Raw genomic sequence first — 20,856 nt, forward strand, 5'->3', positions numbered from 1 at the left:
AGGAAAATCGTGCTAGGCTTTGATTGATTGTGTCAAACAGGGGAGTTATTATTAAATTAGAATACATTTTGTGAATCCTTTTCTTCAAACTAAAATTCCACAATAATTATATATATATATATATATAAGCAAGGGAAAATAATACAAATTCTTACAGACAGAAGTCAACTTCATAATTAGCCTACGGTGAAACAAACTGTGGCAAATTGCCTCGTGATGTGTATGAAATGTCCATATATTCAATGAGCTGTCTGTCTGTCTGTATTTATACTTACTTACTTACTTACTTAAGTACTTAAGTAAGTAAGATATTACAGTAAGTAAGTACATACTTACTGTAATATCGCTGCAAATGCTATTTATTTATTTATTTATTTAGATATTCGTGAGTGAGTAGCCAAGACTTTAAGGACTAAAAGTTGTCTAAAAGTTCATTTAAATAATCATTTAAATGTATGCTCTATTTTATTTACTAATAAATGTGTTTTTTTAATTGTTTTAGCCCGACACGGTGGCAGTTTTTTTTATTTATTTTTTTATAAAAATGTAACCATTGTCCTTATTTATCTTCTGTGTTTCAACGTGGAACTGTTGTAGAGTACCGTTTAGTTCCGAGGGATCGTTCCAGCTGCGACACAGACCCGTCATGTACGCCGAATGTTGTTAGCCTGCAGCAGCAGTAACTTAGTTCGTTGTCGAACGATATTCTGAATGGAATGAAAGGTCGGTATCAATTAATACAAATGTTTTTTATAGATGAGTATTTTATTGTTTCTAACCGATATATGTAGTGTTACTGGAACATTCAAATTAACGTTAATGTGCCAGAGTTAGCAGTGTCCTATTATTCACTACTAGTTTCAACTTTTATTAATGTCCTTTAGCCAACAGACTTTTTAAGGATTTTTAATGTCTCTCAACTGGCCATTTTTCTGTTTTTGTGATCAGATTCGAGCAAACGAGAATAGAGTGGCATTACAGGTAGAAAACAGGTTGGGCAGGTAAAGTTAGTGTCTTGATGATTCGAAGCTTAAAACATGGCTAGGTTCATGAGTACACTATGGTGTAAGGTGGAGTCAACCGGTCGCTATCTGCCTATCTTTCTGAACGCTATTCTGGTGTTCTCCATCACTGCCGAGGTCAGCTATCTGGTGCTGATGGAGGCTCCTCTTGAGCAAGCAGAGAAGAAGACACAGTGGTGCACCATATGGAAGGTCATGCATCTCTTCGCTCAGTACTTCATGCTGGGAAATATTACCTGGAATGCTTCGTTGTTTGTGAAAACTAACCCAAGTATCCGTGGAGTGTTTCTTGGAGGGGATGCATTGGGTCATGGGTGGAGGTAATTGGTTTGTTTTGATTGTGCATTATGTATTTATCATTAATAGCTCTTGAATCCCTGTTTGAGCTTTTGTGGTATTCACCAATCCACGCAAAAGTCAGTAAACAATTATGATGTGATATTTTTCTCTTCTATCGCAGGTACTGCTACAACTGTGAGACACACACTCCTCCACGATGCTCGCACTGCTACGATTGCAACGTGTGTGTGCTGCGCCGTGATCACCACTGTGTGTTTTTTGGCCAGTGTGTCGGTTTCCACAATTACCGGTATTTCCTGACCTGTTTGCTCTACATGTGGGCAGGGCTGCTCTATGCAGTAGTCATGAATGCTGAGGTCTTCATTGTCATCCTAAAGGAGGGTGTCACCTTTCACAGTGTCATGCTTTTGCTCGTGCCCTGGATAATGCTCGTCTCAGGTGAGTATGAGATTACTAATGAGTGTCTGCTACTGCTGTGAGAAATCCATAATGTCAGTAGAAATCAATGATTCTACAATCTACTAGATTGCATATGATGCTTTTGGCACACAAAAAAAATCTAAAGAAATGAATACTATTATTCAGCAATCATGTGATAAGTTGATATAGACAGTAAAGACATTTATAAAGTTACACATTCATTTCTGTTCTTTCTATTCATCAAAGAATCCTGATAATGTGTCATTGTTTCCATAAAAAAATATTAAGCAGCACAACTTTCTAAAAAATTATGGATAAGCACCAGAATCGGCATATTAGAATGATTTCTGCAGGATCATGTATCAGTGAAGACTGGAGTAATGATGCTGAAAATTCAGCTTTGCTTTCACAGGAATAAATTACTTGTTAAAATATATAAAATGGAGAGGAGTTATTTTAAATTAATAATATTTCAAACTATTACTGATTTATTAAGAAATAAATGCAGCCTTGGTTAGCGTAAGACTTAAAAATGTGAACTAAATACTGTATAAAAGACTTCTGAATGTTAGCATAGGTACACCAAATTTTTTTTTTTTACTTCTAAGGTCCATGAAAGCTGTGGAAAAGGGTAGTGCAAATTATTAGTTTTAAATGTGTTATATGACACCTTTTAAATGGTCAGAAAATGCCATAAACATCTGTTTTTCTCCAATCACAGGACAGGTGACGGCGCGAGCGTTTGCTTTTGCATTCATTGCTGACACTTGTGTAGTGGGCTTCCTACTGGTTGCTGCCTTCCTCTTCTTTCACGTGGTTCTGATGCTGAGGGGACAGACCACACGTGAGTGGTACTCCACCCGGCAGCCTTACAGCCTGGGAGTGCTGGCCAATGTCAGGGAATACCTGGGCAAGTACTGGTACATCTCCTGGCTCTGTCCATTGATACCTTCCCCGCTGCCAGGAGACGGCATAAACTTCAAGGTGACTGGTTCACTTGAGCCCAAGAAGTTGGGTGTGCACTGATAGGTATTTTCTCATTGCAATTTCAATACACTGGCCCAGCTGATCCAGAAAGGCATGTTGTTGAGCCTGCTGCAGCAGTTGCATGCTGTTCTCACACCAAACAATTAGCAGCTCTTTTTTTATCTGAAGAACCAGCCAGAAATCCTGATTTCTAATTTCACTTTATAATTGTTTTTCTTCATTGCACCAGTGTTATTGGTTTTAATTGGTGTCAATTTGGTGGATGTCAAGTATGTGATTTTAAATATTTTATAATGCCTTTTGGTTTTGGTTCGATTGTGCAATCTTTGCTTTTGTAAAGCAAACTTTTTTTTTCTTTTTTTTTTGAAAGGGGAAATATTTGAATATCTAAATGGTATGCTCCTTTATTTTATTTGCTCTTTATGTTTTACTGTCATTGACGTGCCAAATAATCTGTTCAAACAAATGTGAATGTGATGTATGCCAAGCTGTCTTTTTTTTTCTCTCTTTTTTTTTTTCTGAATTATACAACAAATGTCATTTTGTTTGTATGGCACTGAATATTGTTTACCTTAAGTTTAATGTTTATATATATATATATATATATATATATATATATATTATCTTTCCATGGGCTTGTTATCTTTCCTTTAAAATAAATACCATTTGGTTTTAATTTTTTGCAATGGAGATATTCATAATTATTTATCCAAGGCAACCCTGCTTCAAAACTGTACCAACATTATTGTTAGAAAACAAATATTTTACTGAAATTTATATTTCCTATAAATTAATCAAGTTCAAAGTTCAAACCATTATTTCATCCCAGACTTGCAAGTCCCTGCTGGGTGAAATGGTACCAAATTTAGCCTCAACTGAGCTACTACTTAAACCCATGCTTAATTTTTTTTAATTTTTTTAATGTAAGTTTAATATGAATTTAATGCTGATTGAATACAAGGCAGAAAATTGCAAAACCACTCCAATCAGAGATACTAGTTATGTAGTTCGACCCCCTGTGGTTAAAAAGGGAAAAAAAATACTTGTTTTTCAAAAAGTTTCTGGGCCTATTTTGTACCCTATTCGCTGAAAGTAACCCCAATACTTTGTGAGGACAGTAAACCTAGTCTCAAAACACTCGAGAGCTGAATATTGGCTGGACAACGGTGTTGTTCTTCTTGTGAACCCTGCATGAGGGCGCAGTTAGTTGTGAGTCTGGGAAACACCCTCGGTGACGGAGTCGAGCGCCGTGTGTGTGGAGGGAGGAGAGAGCGAGAAAGAGAGATGGAGGTGGATGTGATAAGAATGTTTATAAGCTGAGACAATACGTGAAAACATTTTTTTTTTTCTTGCTCAATGACAGCTTAAGATATTTTCGCTGTTTCGTTATATTACTAAACATCCGAAAGGGGCAAATATCGGTAAGTGAAAGATGTGTCTATGGAAGCGGTAGGATGCTAGGGCGACAAACGTATGGCTGCATTTAAGCAAGCTAGCCCGCCGTATGTTGAAAAGAAAGGCCAATATAGGTGGTGTGAATGAAAGAAGAGGGCTTCTCTCTTGTGTGGACATGTTTTGAGAGGTGTGGTGGAGGGATGAAGGCGGTGTTGATATCGAGACGGCAGCGGCTCTTCTATCGGCTCTTCATATGTGCTGTCGGGCTCATCGCCATCACCTGCTTCGCTCAAATTCTTCATGTAACAGGTGCGTTTATTCATTAACACAAATCTTTCCGCTGCTAATAATGATATTTTGTTAAATGTTTGGTTTGTGCGTATTTCCCGTATAACCTTATCTTATTCATACACGCACACACAATTGAGTAGGCTATATTTCATTGTCTTGGAGATGTGGAGCATGATTCATTAACAAGTTTCTGTCATAATGTGTTTCTGTGATGCAATGTGGCTGTGAATCAACCATATTATGCAGCTATAATGGTCAAATCCAATAATTGGACCCACAAGGAATGAAGAACTGGGTGAGAATTGTGGGAGTGTGAGACTGCCATAAATAATCCACCCTAAATTAAAAACAAAATGTTCAAGAGGTTCTCAGAAATATGTAGACCTATTATTTCTGGCATACATCAAGTGATGTGACAGTTAAACCCCAAAAGGAGTTGGGGAGGAAGAGAGCAGCAGGGAATAACTGAACTGCAGGGGTGGCAGACCACGGCAGGCACATAATTGCCTTTCTCTAAAGGGCATCACTTGGACAGCTGCTTCAGCCTGACGTATTTCACAGTGACCTCTCGAGCATTGTTACCTGCACATCACACCTGTGTATTGGGCCTTCACTATCACTCATCGTCAGAGGTTGAAGGGTTGAATCAGCAGGGGTTTAGAAGTTCTTCAGACATCAGAGAAGATCAGTCCAGCTGTGTCCATTTAATCACATTCCATTTTTAGAGGATACCAACTTTCCGTTGAAATTTAGGTGCTTATATGGAGCAGATCAAAACTTTAAACGGCTGTTTTATGACAATTAAATGAATATGACAGAATATAGTGGTATAGGAACCAAATGTTTACATATGTATTAAAGTTTTCATTTTGTTTCGAACCTTGTACCCAAATGAAGGTATTTTGAAAAATGTATCAATGTTTTTATTATTATTTCTGTCAGGACCACTATCGTCAAAAGAAGATTGACAATTAGCATACAGTTAGGATTGGCGGTATGGTTCTTTTCTGGGCAAGAACTCACTGAGCATCCATGCAGCCTAGCATGGATAAGAGCAGGGAGAGCAGCAATAACCCCCCTTAGGGTAAACCGAACAGAACCAACATGAATGTATTGCGGATATCATTAATTCAAGATTTTAAAGTACAACATAATTTGAGAATTTATTCTGATTCAAAGGGCAATCAGAATGCCGAATCCAATTCAAGATTTTAAAGTGCAACATAATTTGAGAATTTATTCTGATTCGAAGGGCAATCAGAATGCCAAATCCTGACTGGACGAGAGGAGGAGCTGGGGATGGAGGAGGGTAATTGGCTCCTGAGAAACGCGATAGCTGCTGATAATACTGAAGGAGCTTATATATGTATACAGTGATAGGCATCATATCCTAGGAAGACTCAGATCAGCTGATAGTCAGCTGATGCGAGTTAACGTGACCTGCCAGAACTGATGCTACCCTTAATTATTATTCATTTTATTTACACAATTCACAGTCAGTAGGGTCCAAAATTGTTTGGACCCCAACATTCTTCAAAATATTTTCTATTAGGTACCATAGAATAAAGTAAGTCATACAGGTTTGAAATGACATGAGGGTGAGTAAATGATGGCAGAATTTTCATTTTTAGGTGAACTATCTTTTTAAGACAAGGACAATTAGTTGATGCATAACATGTCCATGTGCTTTAACAGGTTATCATTTCCTTTGATTTTTGGCCATTTTGAATCACCATTTTGCCTGGTTACTGTGTTCTGACAAAAGTGATAAAAAATATGTTTTTTTAAAGTACTCACAATTAATCGACTGACAATGATCTGATAAAAGCTGGATATCATAAAAAAGTTTGAGAGAAAGCTGTTTATTATTGAGAATATAGCATGTTACACATGCTATAATGTAATGCCCTCCTTTCTGGTCTACCAAAGACTACAATTAATAAACTACAATTAATACAAAACTCAGCTGCTCGAGTAATGACAAAGACCAAGAAGAGAGAACACATTACACCTATACTAAAATCATTACATTGGTTACCTGTTAGTTTTCGTATTGATTTGAAAAACCTTTTATTAGTTTATAAAGCACTGCATGGACTTGCTCCAGATTATCTTTTAAAAATGCTTATAGTATATGAACCTATAAGGACTCTCAGATCATCGGACTCTTTACTTTTAACAGTACCACACAGCAGAACTAAAACATTTGGTGATGCTGCTTTTAGCGCTACGCTCCTCGCCTCTGGAACAATCTTCCAGAAGAAGTAAGACGTGCTAGAAATATAAATAGTTTTAAGTCTAAATTAAAAACATATCTCTTTAGTCTGGCCTTCCTATAAATCCTATAATCTCTTCTTCTTCTTCTTTTCTTCATTTTAATACATTTTCATACTGTTTTTTTTGTTGTTGTTTTTTTTAACTTGTACTTTTTGTATACTTGTATTTACTTGTATTTTTTTTTACTGTAAAGCACTTTGAACTGCATTGACTTGTCTGTAAAAGTGCTATATAAATAAAATTTGCTTGCTTGCTTGCTTGCTACACCTCAGGATATGTCAACTTCCCCATGAGTTGTACCAGCGGTGACAGTTGAAAAGCACAAACAGATGCTGACATTGATGGGGAAAATGTATAATGTGACCTGCTTCTGTGTCGTCATTCTTCTGTGTTGCTTATCATCTGATCTTTTCACAGTGCCTCTAACTTTTCCAGCTTTGTCTGCGTGTGAGTAATGAGTTCCTCTGGGAGGCTGAGTCTGAATGTTAAGCAGGTCCTAAAAAGTGCCCTTGAAATGTACAGCTGAATGAAAGAGTGATTTTATTTTAGTAACTGAATCTTCACTTTGATAATAGACTGGAACATTACCATGTCAGTCACAATGAATGTTTAGATGTGGATCTATAGACATGTCAAAAACTAGAGAAACTATATAGCCTACTAGATGAAGTAGATGTTAACATCTTGACCATTCAAAATTTGGGGATGACTTTAAAAAGTTAACAGTAAATTCATAATTGAAAAAAAAAATCTAATTATGAAAAAGTAATTTTCAAATATATAGGTTTCTGTTATGTGTAAATCATGCTCTCTGGAATCACTACTGTGCCAAAGTCTTAATATTGTGTACATATTTTCATATGCTGGCATTTAACCTATTGCAGTTATATTTGGAACTGATTAGTTTGCATATGCAAATGAGAACTATCTTTGTCATTTGGTTCTTGAGTAAACCACACCCTCTCTGGGCTCAAATCCAGTTCCACACCACACATTAATCACTGCTTTTGGATCAGGTTTCCATGGGAACTTTAGAGGATGGGAGGAAGCATTCTGATTGCCTCAATCTTTTGCCTATTTTTAAATAAGTTGGAGTTTAAGTTAGATATAGCCTGTCCAAAAGCCTGAAAAAAAATATTAAATTAGAATAGAATGCAGAATAGAAGCATTTTTACTAGACTTTTGCACCCTGCACTGTATCTTTAGTGTATATATATTGTCTTAAAAAGCTAATTTTGTGCAATTGCAATGGCTTTCATAAAAAAGGACATCTTGGAGCAATTAAACTGTATAAGCAAAAAAGATAAAGGTATGTGTTATGCATTTTTACAGCCCATTCCAAAGAGGATTCAGACCTGACCTGGGCCGGGCGTAAACTAACCCAGCAAATCATCAAGGAGAACCAGACATCAAGCACACCCAGAGCTGGTGAGTGAAAGCCTGAGCAGTTCTCTCTCTCTCTCTCTCTCTCTCTCTTTATTCACCTGTCTTTCTGTATCACATCCGTCCATATCTCGCTATCTTTCCCCCTGCCTCCTCATTCTGTGAACTGATGCAGACAGGTGCCCTCTTCATAGTCAAGTCCCCTTTGAGGCTTGTGTTACTAAGCAACAGAATCCCTAATTTCAGAACAGATGATAGTCTGTTTTAAGCATTCAAAGTGTGCCACTTTAGAGAGATTCGTCATATGCCCTTTATTTCCTTCAATCAACTCCACAAATCACTCATCGACAGAGGTTTCGCCTTTTCCATTTCTGTCCTTTTTTCATTTCCCACTCACTTGATTATTTGTTTTTACACTTGATTTTTAATTTATTGATCTCATCTTTAGAAACGAGATTGTGAGTGTTTTTTTCCCACCAAATAAATGTGCAGTGCTTCGGGTATTAAAGCTTGTGACAGTTCTGATGTCCCACAACCCTTAATGGATCCTTGCACGGGGATGAACCTTCTTTTATTCATGATACTGTAGTCAGTGTCATGAATTACATTTCTGTCATTTAAAGGAATAGTTCACCTTAAAATGAAAATGAAGTCATCATTTACTCACCCTGGTGTTGTCCTAATGCAGTATGCCTTTCTTTTATTTTCAGACCACAAAAGCAGAAATTATATATTTTTTAAATTCCCGCTATCAGTCCATATAGTCCATATAATGGCAGTAAATAGCGACCAGCATCAAGCTTTAAAATAATTTTTTTAAAGAAATTGGATGCTGAAGCATGTCAGAATGGTCCCATGCAACACGTGCCGTATATTCCAAGTGTTCTAGGGGGTATATGGTAGGGTTTGTTGAAAAACAAAACGAAATTTAATGTAGTATCTAACGAAAATCCTGACCTTGTTCGGTGCAGGGCACGCATTCATGACACTCTATTAGCGGTGCCGTTCACTCCGAGTTGATTAATAAAAATGCGACATAAAATACAATCCATGTACTTTCTTCTCTGAGGTGAATATATCTGTTCTGTTTGTTGTAAAAACAAGCTATCGCGTTCACATCCTGTCATTCTGACTGTAATCTAACAGCTGAGATATTTAACTCGGTGAAGAAAGTACACAGATACTTTTTGGGGATTTCTAGGAGTTGTATTACATTTAGCAATACATGTAATATATGGCACGTGTAGCATGGGACCATTCTGTAAAAAAATTCACTGGTTATTCACTGTCATTATATGGACGAGCGCAAGTGGTCATTTTATTTTATTCTCCTTTTGTTATCCTAAAAAAGAAAGAAGGGTATACGGCATTAGAACAACCCCAGGGTGAGTAAATTATGACTTAATTTTCATTTTAGGGTGAACTATCCCAAGGTGTTTCATTCACTGAATATAATTCACTTTAATAACATAAAAAAACACTGTTTTGCTAATGATTATTTGCTTGCATTGTTCACACATCACAAATGGATTATATAAAAGTTATTTCATTTTTGATGACATTTAATAATTAATCTGTATATATTATTATTCTTGCTTATATGTCATTACTATTTGGTGAAAGTTGTTTGCGAGGCTTATAAATATTTAAAAACAGCTAACTAATGTATCAGTGGTAGTGTAGGCTGAGCAGATCACTTTTAGAGGACAAATGTAATAAAATGTAATGCTTTAAAATCATTACACCCCTTCAATTATTCATAAATCCTTCTGATTTATGAAATTCAATAAGGGAGTACTTAGTAAATTTAATCTTAGATGTAACTGAGCAGCTGTTGGTTCCAGCTACAGTATCCATTGCGATAACAGATTTGATATTATTGCTCAGAATAATCAAGACATATTCCCCATTACATTTGGCATTATTATCTAGTGAAATGGCACTTAAAATAATTGATACATGTAGCAAATTAGATGCAAAGTTTGTACGTTATATAAAAAAAGTGAGAAGTTTAAAAACTTAAAAGCTCTGATTGTTATTATTCTGTGCATTTAAAGGGGTGTGATTTCCTCCCTCGTCTCTTTATTTCATGGCTGTTTATTAGACAGCTGGCCTCTTCAAGGCAGTCAGAGCAAGAACAGTCTTCACGCTGATTGCATCTCAAGAAGCTGTGGGCTAAAGTATTACCAGTCCTCTGATTTAACTAGGCCTTCTCTTCCCGGCCTCTCTGCACTATTACAGATTAGCTTAAAGGCTGGTCAGTTCAATTGCCACTTAGTTACAATTGACAAAAGCTTCTTAACAACATTAAGTTAAAAGCAGAACATTCTCTTGATAAAGGCTACAGTGCATCAATGAAGTGAGAAAGCACAGCACTAGATAGGTTAGTGTTTTCACAGATTAAATAAAATTTTCTTGGCCTTCTTTTGTTTTAGTTTTTTCCCCCATTTAAAATACTATATATACATCTGAATATGCGTGGATAGATATTCCCTTATCAGTCACAATTTTTAGGGCCAAAATAAACTTTTACTAACCCAGAATAAGGTTCATAGCCAGTGTGCGCTCTCAGATGCAAAACCTTTATATGTGACCTTTAATGTAAACGTTAAATGTGTGCTAAATGTGATTAGCATCCATTTCAGTTCAGACCAGAGCTGTCAAGATTAGTGAATGAAGGGGTTTCAGAATATTGTAAGCCTTGCTTTATGGATTGCATAGTTTCTCTGTGCTACTGTATACTGTATTCCTAATGGTCTTTTAACCCCATCTCCATTTAAAAAAAATTCACTTTTCCACCCAGCTATCCATGAATTTCCAGAGGACATCTTCACTAAGGGACAGAGGAGGCATGGGGCAATTCTACTGCATGTGTTTTGTGTAAGTATGCCACAGTCCAGTGATAAATATACAGAGAACTGTTTGGTACAATGATTGACCGAATCAGGCAAAGTACACTACTGTTCAAAAGTTTAGGGTCAGTATGTTTTTATAAAAAAAATACATTAATACTTTTATTCAGCATTACATTGATCAAATGTGACTGTAAAGCAATTTATAATGTTACAAAAGATTTCTGTTTCAAATAAATGCTGTTCTTTTGAATGTTCTATTAATCAAAAAATCCTGAAAATATATGTGCAAAAATATTAAGCGGCTGTTTTCAACATTGCTAAGAATTTTTTCTTGAGCTGCAAATCAGTATATTATAATGATTTCTGAAGGATCATGTGACACTGAAGACTGGAGTAATGTTGAAAATTCAGCTTTGCCATCACAGGAACGAATTACATTTATAAATCCAAATAGTGATAATGCTTTCAAATAAGGATTTTATATTTTAACATTAAACATTGCAGTAATTAACATGAACTATGACCAATGCTTCTGCATCATTTATTAAACTTAATGTTAATTTCAACATTTACTAATACATTTAATACAGTAATACATACCGTTAACATTATTACAAATCTCATGTTCATGTTAGTTCACATGCATTAACTAAACTAACATCAACAAAGGTTAATAAATGCTGTAAAAATATATTGCTCATTGTTAGTTAATGCATTAAAGGGATAGTTCACTTTGAAATACATTTTTGGTATGTTTTAGCTTACCTCAAGGGCATCCAAGATGTAGGTGTCTTTTTTTCCGCAGTAGTTTCAATTTTGATATTTTTAGGTCAAACCGTTCTTGTCTGTCAGTCATATAATGCAGGTCGATGGTCATTATCTCAAAGAGCATGCACAGAGTCCAAATTAAACAATCCCCCATCGTAAGTACACATTGATGGCCTAAGACACGAAACGAGCGGTTTGTGTGAGAAAACGAACAGTATTTATATCGTTTTTACCTCTTATACACAGCCATGTCGAAGTGATCTGATCTGACGTGTGCGCAGACTGGTGCATAGATATATACACTAGATGTCGCCTTGTCTACGGCAGTTCATTGGAACGAATGTCTTTAAGGCGACATCTAGTGTATATATCTATGCAGCAGTCTGCGTACACGTCAGTTCAGATCACTCGGACATGGCTGTGTATAAGAGGTAAAAACGATATAAATACTGTTCGTTTTCTCACACAAACCGCTCGTTTCGTGTCTTAGGCCATCAATGTGTACTTACGATGGGGAATTGTTTAATTTGGACGATGGGGAATTGTTTTAATTTGGACTCTGTGCATGCTCTTTGAGACAGTGACCATAGACCTGCATTATATGACTGACAGACAAGAACGGTTTGACCTAAAAATATCAAAATTGAAACTACTGCGGAAAAAAAAGACACCTACATCTTGGATGCCCTTGAGGTAAGCTAAAACATGCCAAAAATTTATTTCAAAGTGAACTATCCCTTTAAGTAAGGTTAACAAATGAGACCGTATTTGTAAAGTGTCACCGATATAATATAACTGATATAACCTGTTAATTTCCTTTTTTTCTTCTTTTTTTTTTACTTAAGTTTAACTTTTTTTTTAAGTTTTAAATTTGACTTGAATTCTAGTTTGTGATTTGACTTGTTTGCAATAATGATGCATTGCAAGATTCTAAATAATGAAATAACAAAAAATGAAAGACTTCATGCAGTACAGTCTTTGATACAGTAACACTGTGTTTGTGAAGGTTAAGTAATGGATCTCTGCTGACCTGTCTTCTGTGTGCTGTTGTGACCACAGGCAGTTTATATGTTCTATGCCCTTGCTATTGTCTGCGATGTCTACTTTGTCCCCTCTCTGGAAAAAATCAGTGCGGTGAGTGTAGTTTGTTTCTACTAACAGGAATCTCAATGTTTCTGTGTAATAGCAGACCATAATCTGAGCTGGGGTTTGTATTTTCAGAATCTGCACCTCAGTGAGGATGTTGCAGGTGCCACCTTCATGGCAGCAGGCAGCTCCGCTCCCGAGCTTTTCACATCTTTGATCGGTCAGTATCAGTCAGTGTTTTTTTGCAATGTGTTGTTACTGTAAATAAGTTGTCAATAAGCAGTTGTCTCTTCATATCAGGTGTGTTCATCACCAAGGGAGACCTGGGGGTGGGAACTATTGTGGGATCGGCGGTCTTCAACATCCTGGTCATCATCGGAGTTTGTGGAATATTTTCTGGACAGGTAGATTATGCTTGTTTTAATATATTAAATATAAAACTTTGTTTGTTTCTTCTGACGTTTCGCTATTCCTGCTTCACAGACCATCATTCTGACCTGGTGGCCGCTCTTCCGCGACTCCACCTTCTACATCCTCTCTGTGTTGGCCTTGATTCTGGTAAGCAGCACTATAGTTATCTGTCTGTGTTTTGTAGTCACTTAAATAAGGACATTTATGTATTTACTGTTGTGTATTTCAGATCATATATGATGACAAAGTAATCTGGTAAGTGTGCCAAATTCATTATAAAGAAGGAGTAAAAATCTTCATTGACATTTAAGTGAACCAGAGCTTATAGCGTTATCATAAACATCACTGTTGTAGGTGGGAGACTATAATCCTCATATCAATGTATGGAGTTTACATCCTTATCATGAAGTGAGTATTTAACATTTTTACTTACCAGTCAAAATATAATAGTCAAATCTATAATCTATAATATTATTGTAAATATGTATGTAATATGTATTTATTTAACTTATTTATATTTTTGGTCAGTGCATAATTTCCACAATATATAATATTAGATTGTGTGTGTCCATTTCAAGGTTTAACAGTCAGATTTTGGGCTGGGTGGAGCAGAGGTTTGGGATCCCAGGTCATCCGTGTTTGGTGAGCAGTCTGTGCAGAGATGTTTCGGTAGGAGAGGCAAGCCCCCACTGTGACACCTCCATGATCCTCTTGAAGAAAGGTGTGTGTGTGGGTGGTGGGTGGAGCTGTGTGGATCATACTGAGAGGTTGTGCATTATATAGTACCACGTCTCTCTTTCTCTCAGGTCAGGATGCGGGTGGCCAGGACTCCCCGGTGGTGATGGTGGATGAGTTGATGAGTCTACACCCTCACCAGTTCTCTTTCTCAGAGGCAAGCCTCCGTGTCATGATCACGCCCCACTTCTCCCCCCGCACTCGCCTCAGCATGGCCGGACGCATGCTCATCACTGAGGTACTGGCTGGATGCTTGCTCGCTTTTTGCATGTCTGGATGGGACAGCAGCACCTCAGTTGCGCAACCAAGAATATATATTATCAGGCTAATTTCATGTATGGATTAAAGGAAGCAATAAAGAGAGTTCTAATGTATATTTTATTTGTGTATCAAATTTATCTCAAAAGGTGGCTGCAAAAAAATATTTTGTCTTGTTTTCCAGTAAAGATGAGAAAACAAAAAAAATTATAGTTTAAGTTTTTTTCTGGATTTTTGGATGAATAGAAATTTCAAAAGAACAACATTTATTTGAAACAGATAAAAATAGATCAAATCTTTTGTAACATTATACATTTCTTTACTGATACTTTTGATCAATCCAAATTTTTATGCATCTTTGCTAAATAAAAGAATGACTTTCTTTGAAAAAAAATCATCATACTGACAGTGTATATAGTGTGTATCTTTTTTAGTTTTCTCTAAAATTAGTTTTCTCAATCTTTTAAGTTTTCTTGTTTTAAGCATAAATCAAAAGGTTCAGTCAGAAAATATTGCATTTGAGATAAGAATTTTTTTTAATTCAATACATATTCTTATAAAGTCTTATTATCTTAGACAGTGTTTAATCTCAAATTATAATATCACTTATGTTCTATTGGAAAACAAAATAAGAAAAATAGATTAAGAAAAAAAAATCAGTGCTTCTGCAAAAATTCCTTAGGAGAGTTTAAAATAGATACAAATGAGACGATTGTTCACATTTAGTAAGAAAAATGTAATTGTTTTTTTTTTCTTCAGTAGAAAAAAGTGAGAAGCAGGAGTTTCCATTTGAGCTCATTTAATGTCATTGCTGTCTTGGAGAAATAATAAAGAGATCTCATTTATGGTTTCTCTTTCCTATGGGTCCTTTAACACGACCCATCTGCAACAGGTATGATGGTGACTGGTCCAGTCCTCAGAAAGTCTGCTGTCATTTCCTGTATACTCTTCAAATGTCAGCAATAGTATTTCTATCTATAGGTTCAGGCATCTTCAGACACTACTCCTGATTTCCATTTTTGTTTAAACCCCTGGAGATCTTATGTAACCACCATTTTGTTGTTTGTTTGGGCAAAAGCTTTATTCCATCTACAGTTGTTTACATGACTTGCTTGTTGGCTTGACTCTTGCAGCTCTTGCATGTCATCTTTAAGAGGTCCCAACGGGCTGCGCTTTACTTTGGTCTTGCGGTGTGTTCTGCAAGCTTGACTCTTCAACACTGTCCTCGCCATTTCTCATCTTGAGAAGTATATAGCTCTCATCTTGGGTCTCCCCTGCACAGTGTACATCTCTCACATCTTCTGCCTGTCTTCCACAGAGGCAGAGACTAATTCGAAACAGGAGCCCTGGAGACAGCAGTGGCAGCGCATCAGGGGACATTGCCGGCCAAGATGGTCCAGGCATGGAGGGGGTTCCTTGGGGTCTGGAGAATGGAGGGGCCCTTGAGAATGAAACGCAACCCCTGGAGGAACCCAGACAGAGGGGCCAAGGAGAGGAGTTAGAACGTGTAGCAGATATAGAGGATGCTCAGCCTGAAGAGGAAGAAGAAGAGGCAGATGAAGAACAACCCTTCAGACCTCTTACTGTGCCAGGTGAGTGAATATTAAGGATGAATTACAGATGTTTTCCTTAAACAATTCGCAATCGATCCACAATTAACAAAGGTAACATAAATATTAATTTAACAACCAATGATTTGCATCATGAATATTTTTTATATATGAAACAAGTAAGCCTTTTTGTGGAATCCTTATAGTACTCTGTGATGTTGCTGAAAAATTTGATTAATCCAGAATCATTTTTAGAATTTGATTATGACTCCCTGAATCAAAAACAAACTGAATCATGCGGTGCACCTCTAGTGGGTATGTTTATAAATGATACCAAAACATTAAATTAAAACATTATTCAGATTATTCAGAATAAAAGGACAACACATTGAGTTTATTGTGGTTCATCTGTCTCAATTTTTCCCCCCACATCCTGATTAGGAGAATGGTCCTCATTTTTAGCCCATTAAGGACCATAATCCATTAGTCTAAGAGCCATTTCTAGATAATGGGACCATGCATTTTAGATTTGTACACTAGTGTTATGATTACAGAAAAGTGATGAGAGCTCTCAAATCTCTCGGGGCTGATGCGCCTTGCAATCAAATGAACTCCATCAATGCTGAACAATTGAACATGTTACTGAAGATGGCAGGAAGGGTGAAAATGCGATTTGAATAGCTCAAAAGGGATCCCTTTGAAACGTTTCAGTAAAAGAAAGGAAAATAAAGAGAGATCATTAATGTTTCATTCAAGTATCATTGTCTATATTGACAGTCTTTGTTCTGTGACATTTGAATGTATGTGATACTCCCTTTGTCCTGTAGGTGGCGTTAAGGAGCCTTGCATGCAATGGTAATGATTTGAAGTACTTTTATCCACAGAGGGGCGCTGGGAGCAAGTGAAGTGGTTGTTTGCATGGCCTTTAGGCTTCCTGCTGTACTACACTGTCCCTAACTGTGTTTTGCCGCGCTGGGAGCGCTGGTTCATGGTTACCTTTGTGGCCTCAACACTCTGGATTGCCGTGTTCTCCTACCTCATGGTGTGGATGGTGAGATCAGCCCTTCGGTGCTCATTGTCACTGCAAAAACACCATGTGGAAATGTTTGTTTGTCTCAAAATATGTAGAATGGCTTGTTAGGATTTCTGTTTAACATACAGTATCTTTGTTGCAGGTCACCATCATCAGTTTTACATTGGACATTCCAGATGTTGTCATGGGTATTACCTTTCTAGCAGCAGGCACTAGTGTCCCAGACTGCATGGCTAGTCTCATAGTTGCCCGTCAAGGTGCTAAGATCACCCCACTCTTCCTTTTCTTGACCACATATTCAGTTTTATCGATGAATGAATGAATGAATGTGTCTGGTGCTGCAGGTATGGGAGACATGGCAGTGTCCAACTCTATCGGCAGCAACATCTTTGACATTCTGCTGGGTCTTGGTTTCCCATGGGCTTTGCGCACTCTAGTGGTTGATTATGGGTCAATAGTGAGTTTTAATTTTTTTTAATTTGGAATTAGTCTGTGATGCATTGCCATTCTTTCTCAAACTATTTTGGATGGATCCACAAAAATTAAATTCAATTAAAGTAAAACAAACTATTATATAATAATTATAAAATAATCATAAAATATTTTTTAATAATGAAATTAAGTTAATATATTTAAAGCAAATAAATATTTTCAGACAACTTTGAAAAATCTTGAGACTCCTTCTGTTCCATCCCTAATTTTAATTGACTATTTCTATCCTTTCTATTTGATTTAATTCGCCATATGAAACAGAAACAATTTTGTATGTGCATGCATGCATATTTTGGATTTAGCTTTTATATTTACGTTTTTTATTTTAACTTTAGTGTAATAAGTTTTAGTTATTTGATGTGCTTTTGTCATTTTTATTAGTAAAAAATAAAAATCAGGTTTTAGTTGACACTGACAAAATAGCAAATTTCAAAATAAAGATCTTGGGTCAGAAAATGTTTAGAATACTAATATTAATAACCCTGGTTCTGCGTGCCGTGTTCTTACAGCAGTTTCTCCTGGTCTTCCTCTAGGTCTTCATTAACAGTAAGGGGCTGGTGTACTCTGTGATTCTCCTTCTCGCTTCTGTTTTTCTTACTGTAAGTTCATCATTGAGAATTTGACAACTCTCGTCTCATATTATTTTGTAATGTTCGTCTCATGGCATGTGCATGGTCTGTTTTCTGTCTGTCTGCACAGGTACTGAGCGTGCACCTGAACCACTGGAGGCTGGACCGGAGGTTAGGACTTGGGCTTATGTTCCTCTATGTCATCTTCCTGCTCTGCGCCATCTGCTTTGAGAAACTCTAGATCACACTATTCGTGTTTTGCTTAGCTGTAGGATAGATCTAGTCATAGATAAGCATATTTTAGCCCCAGTCACTGCCTTATTAGTAGCGGTTATTTCAGCCATGGTTTGAACCGTGACTCTGCTCTGGTACGTTAAGAACAGTCGAGTTCCACACACGGCTTTAAGCCAATCACCCGCTAGACAGTGCTGCCAAACTCAAGGAGACTGTACTGCATACTGTACCTCTGAAACATTTCTACTTAACATACAGAGCTTCTTTAAGAGAACAAAAATCAGTTTCAATTACAAGATGTGATGAATTTATAAAGCAGTGTTAAATGTTTACAGCACACGGAACACTTCCTCTAACCTCGTCTTTTGCATATTTCTATTCTGAAATCTTGTAATCACAGTCAAGCATGGTGCGAAGAAAAAAACTGACATTGGAAAAGTGTTACTACTGAAAAAAAGATTTCTATTAACTCTTGTAACAGAGGTACACTCAATTTATTGCATTACTTTGCCTTATTTATTTTTGATGTTAGCTCTGTAAAAAATGTGGTTTTGAGGATTTTCCTGTTTTAGTATATTTAAGAGCAGTCCGTCACTTTTTGTGTTGTTCCTTAAAAAAAGAAAATATTCTGGTACTTTGGAAGACTGTTGTTATAGTATTACTGATTAACCAAAAACATCCCCTGTCTTTGGTAAGTGTTTACATACCAAACATGCAGAGTTTTATATAAAGTGTCACTTAGAGGTGTCTGTTGCACATTTTGATATGTTGTAATGAAATAGTTACTTTTGTGCCCCACTGCAACATGAACTATGAACATGAGAAAGTAACAATCAATTAAATTGTAAAATTATAATGTAGCCATTATTCACAAATAACTGCTTTATACACAGATCTTTACAATTTAATAAATATATTTTCACACTATGAATGACACCTTAATAAACAACAGACCTTAATTGGTCTTTGCACCAAATGAAAATGTTTGGAATTCAATAATATAATATAATCTTATAAACAATAAAATCATATATTGCATACTGTCTATGGAACAGATAATGAATTATTATTATTAATATAATATATTAACAATCAAAGTCATCCACTGTTTGATCTGAAATTTATTTGGTTAATTCTGGTACAGATATTTTTGACCTTTGACATTGTATCCTGATTAAACATGCTTATGTTTCAGTTATGTTGTGTATTTAATTTGTATTGCTTAAAAAGTCCCGTACCAATAGTCAATATTTTCTTGCTTGTGGTTTGCAGTTCTCTTAGTACTAATGAGCAAAATTGTAAATTATTTAATTTCTCTTCTTAAATGTCCTGAAGATTTTCATCCTACGACTCATGATAAAAAGTATGTTAATTAAATTAATGTGAGAATAAAATAGTTACTGACATGACAAGTTACAGCCTGACTGCTGTAAACATCTCATTATGCCACTGTTTAAGGTTCAGTTCTTCCCTGTTTATTTTCATTTTAAACGTCACATAATGATGATATGGCTCATTATTACTATCTCACCATTTGTTACAGTTCTGTCTATATTCTTAAAGATATTTGTATGTTGTTGAGTGCAATAAAACAAGGTCTGTGCAATACCGAAGATCGTCACTCTAATGAGTCATTTGCATTGTTCCCCATTTGAAATAAAGTTTCATTTTCTGAAAACAAGTCTAGAGATGCTTCGTTCTTAAGAGTTTATTTATAAGCATTACGGGAACTACATTTTTATGGAAGAATGTTGCATAGTCTCATGGAAACTGTTAACAAAAATGGATAAACATTTATCATAAGAACATTTATATCTGTGATCTAGCAGTGTGTTGAGATGTTAAGAAGTGCGTTTATCAGTACATTTGTATATATTTTCTTTTAAAATGCTTGAGGCAAGCTTTATCTTGTCCTTTAACTTACAGGCCCAGCGTAATAAAACAAGAGACATTTAATGAGGTACGATATTGTTCACTATGTTCTAGAGGGTCAGTAAGATTAAAATGTTTTTGTATATAAATTTGTACTCTTATTCCTCAGCGTTTATTCCATTTCATTTTTATTTCATAACTTCCACAAAAGTACTAAGAAATGTTTCTTGAGCATCAAATCAGCATATTAGAATGATTTCTGAAGGATCATGTGACACTAACGACTGGAGTAATGATGCTGACAATTCACAGGAATAAATAAAAATTTCAAATATATTCAAATAGAAAACTGTTATTTCAAATTGTGATAATATTTCACAATATTACTGTGTTTACTGTATTTTTTGATCAAATAAATGCAGCCTTAGTGATCATGAGACTTTTTCAAAAACATAAAAAAAATATTTCGACCCCAAAATTTTGAATGGTAGTGCGTATTTCCTTGACAATTAGGCTATTAACTTAACAAACTAACATGAGCACTGATATATGTAAAGTGATTTTATTTTATTTTTTTGTTAAAAAATTTTTTTTGTTAATTAAACCACATTTAGTTAATAAGAATAATTGGTTTTTGAGGAAACATTCTCATCAATCTACTAATAATAAATGTTTACTGATATGTCAAATCTGGCTTTTCTTCAAAGTATACACACACACACACACACACACAATTGTTCTTTATTATGTTCTTGTTGTTTTGTTTCTTTCTGTTTTTGGACACAAAGACGATTGAAGATGAGAGATGTTACGGTTTAACACTTTCACCCGAAATTTCAGAAACTCAGAGACGACACAATCCATCACCGCACTACGCTGTTTGTTCATTTGCCACCAAACCTTTGTGTCGTATTATAT

General features: G+C 35.9%; 2 protein-coding genes across 7 annotated transcripts; both read left to right on the plus strand.

Annotated features, from left to right (window-relative positions):
• Positions 1–601: 601 nt before the first annotated feature.
• On the plus strand, positions 602–3,109 carry zdhhc24 (zDHHC palmitoyltransferase 24). 5 transcript variants are annotated; one of them, XM_082177914.1, is made up of 5 exons: positions 602–723; positions 949–1,001; positions 1,145–1,342; positions 1,483–1,760; positions 2,464–3,109. In XM_082177914.1, exons 3-5 carry the CDS (start codon positions 1,158–1,160, stop codon positions 2,766–2,768), a joined length of 768 nt encoding a protein of 255 aa, XP_082034040.1. In that variant the 5' UTR covers positions 602–723; positions 949–1,001; positions 1,145–1,157; the 3' UTR covers positions 2,769–3,109. The 5 variants fall into 5 exon arrangements, with proteins under 5 accessions (XP_082034040.1, XP_082034038.1, XP_082034039.1 ...); XM_082177912.1 differs by having other exon boundaries at positions 949–1,342; XM_082177913.1 differs by having other exon boundaries at positions 624–1,001.
• A 405-nt stretch (positions 3,110–3,514) lies between these two features.
• On the plus strand, positions 3,515–19,741 carry slc24a6a (solute carrier family 24 member 6a). Of its 2 annotated transcripts, none has more exons than XM_082177909.1 (17): positions 3,515–4,433; positions 8,025–8,120; positions 10,879–10,955; positions 12,758–12,832; positions 12,920–13,004; positions 13,085–13,188; positions 13,268–13,342; positions 13,425–13,450; positions 13,550–13,603; positions 13,774–13,916; positions 14,002–14,168; positions 15,507–15,780; positions 16,623–16,789; positions 16,914–17,028; positions 17,116–17,228; positions 17,797–17,862; positions 17,963–19,741. In XM_082177909.1, the coding sequence occupies exons 1-17, from the start codon at positions 4,268–4,270 to the stop codon at positions 18,071–18,073; spliced, it is 1,914 nt and encodes a 637-aa protein (XP_082034035.1). In that variant the 5' UTR covers positions 3,515–4,267; the 3' UTR covers positions 18,074–19,741. The 2 variants fall into 2 exon arrangements, with proteins under 2 accessions (XP_082034035.1, XP_082034036.1); XM_082177910.1 differs by having other exon boundaries at positions 14,002–14,087.
• Positions 19,742–20,856: the final 1,115 nt, after the last annotated feature.

The sequence above is a fragment of the Leuciscus leuciscus genome (assembly GCF_965113295.1).
Source record: "Leuciscus leuciscus genome assembly, chromosome: 8".
NCBI classification, from domain to species: Eukaryota; Metazoa; Chordata; class Actinopteri; order Cypriniformes; family Leuciscidae; genus Leuciscus; species Leuciscus leuciscus.

Coding starts and splice junctions, on each gene's coding strand:
- zdhhc24 (XM_082177912.1), top strand. CDS start 1,038: ATGGCTAGGTTCATGAGTACACTATGGTGTAAGGTGGAGTCAACCGGT. Junction 1,343..1,482: donor GCATTGGGTCATGGGTGGAG/GTAATTGGTTTG, acceptor CTTCTATCGCAG/GTACTGCTACAACTGTGAGA. Junction 1,761..2,463: donor CTGGATAATGCTCGTCTCAG/GTGAGTATGAGA, acceptor CTCCAATCACAG/GACAGGTGACGGCGCGAGCG.
- slc24a6a (XM_082177909.1), top strand. CDS start 4,268: ATGAAAGAAGAGGGCTTCTCTCTTGTGTGGACATGTTTTGAGAGGTGT. Junction 8,121..10,878: donor ATCAAGCACACCCAGAGCTG/GTGAGTGAAAGC, acceptor TTTTCCACCCAG/CTATCCATGAATTTCCAGAG. Junction 17,029..17,115: donor TCTCATAGTTGCCCGTCAAG/GTGCTAAGATCA, acceptor CTGGTGCTGCAG/GTATGGGAGACATGGCAGTG.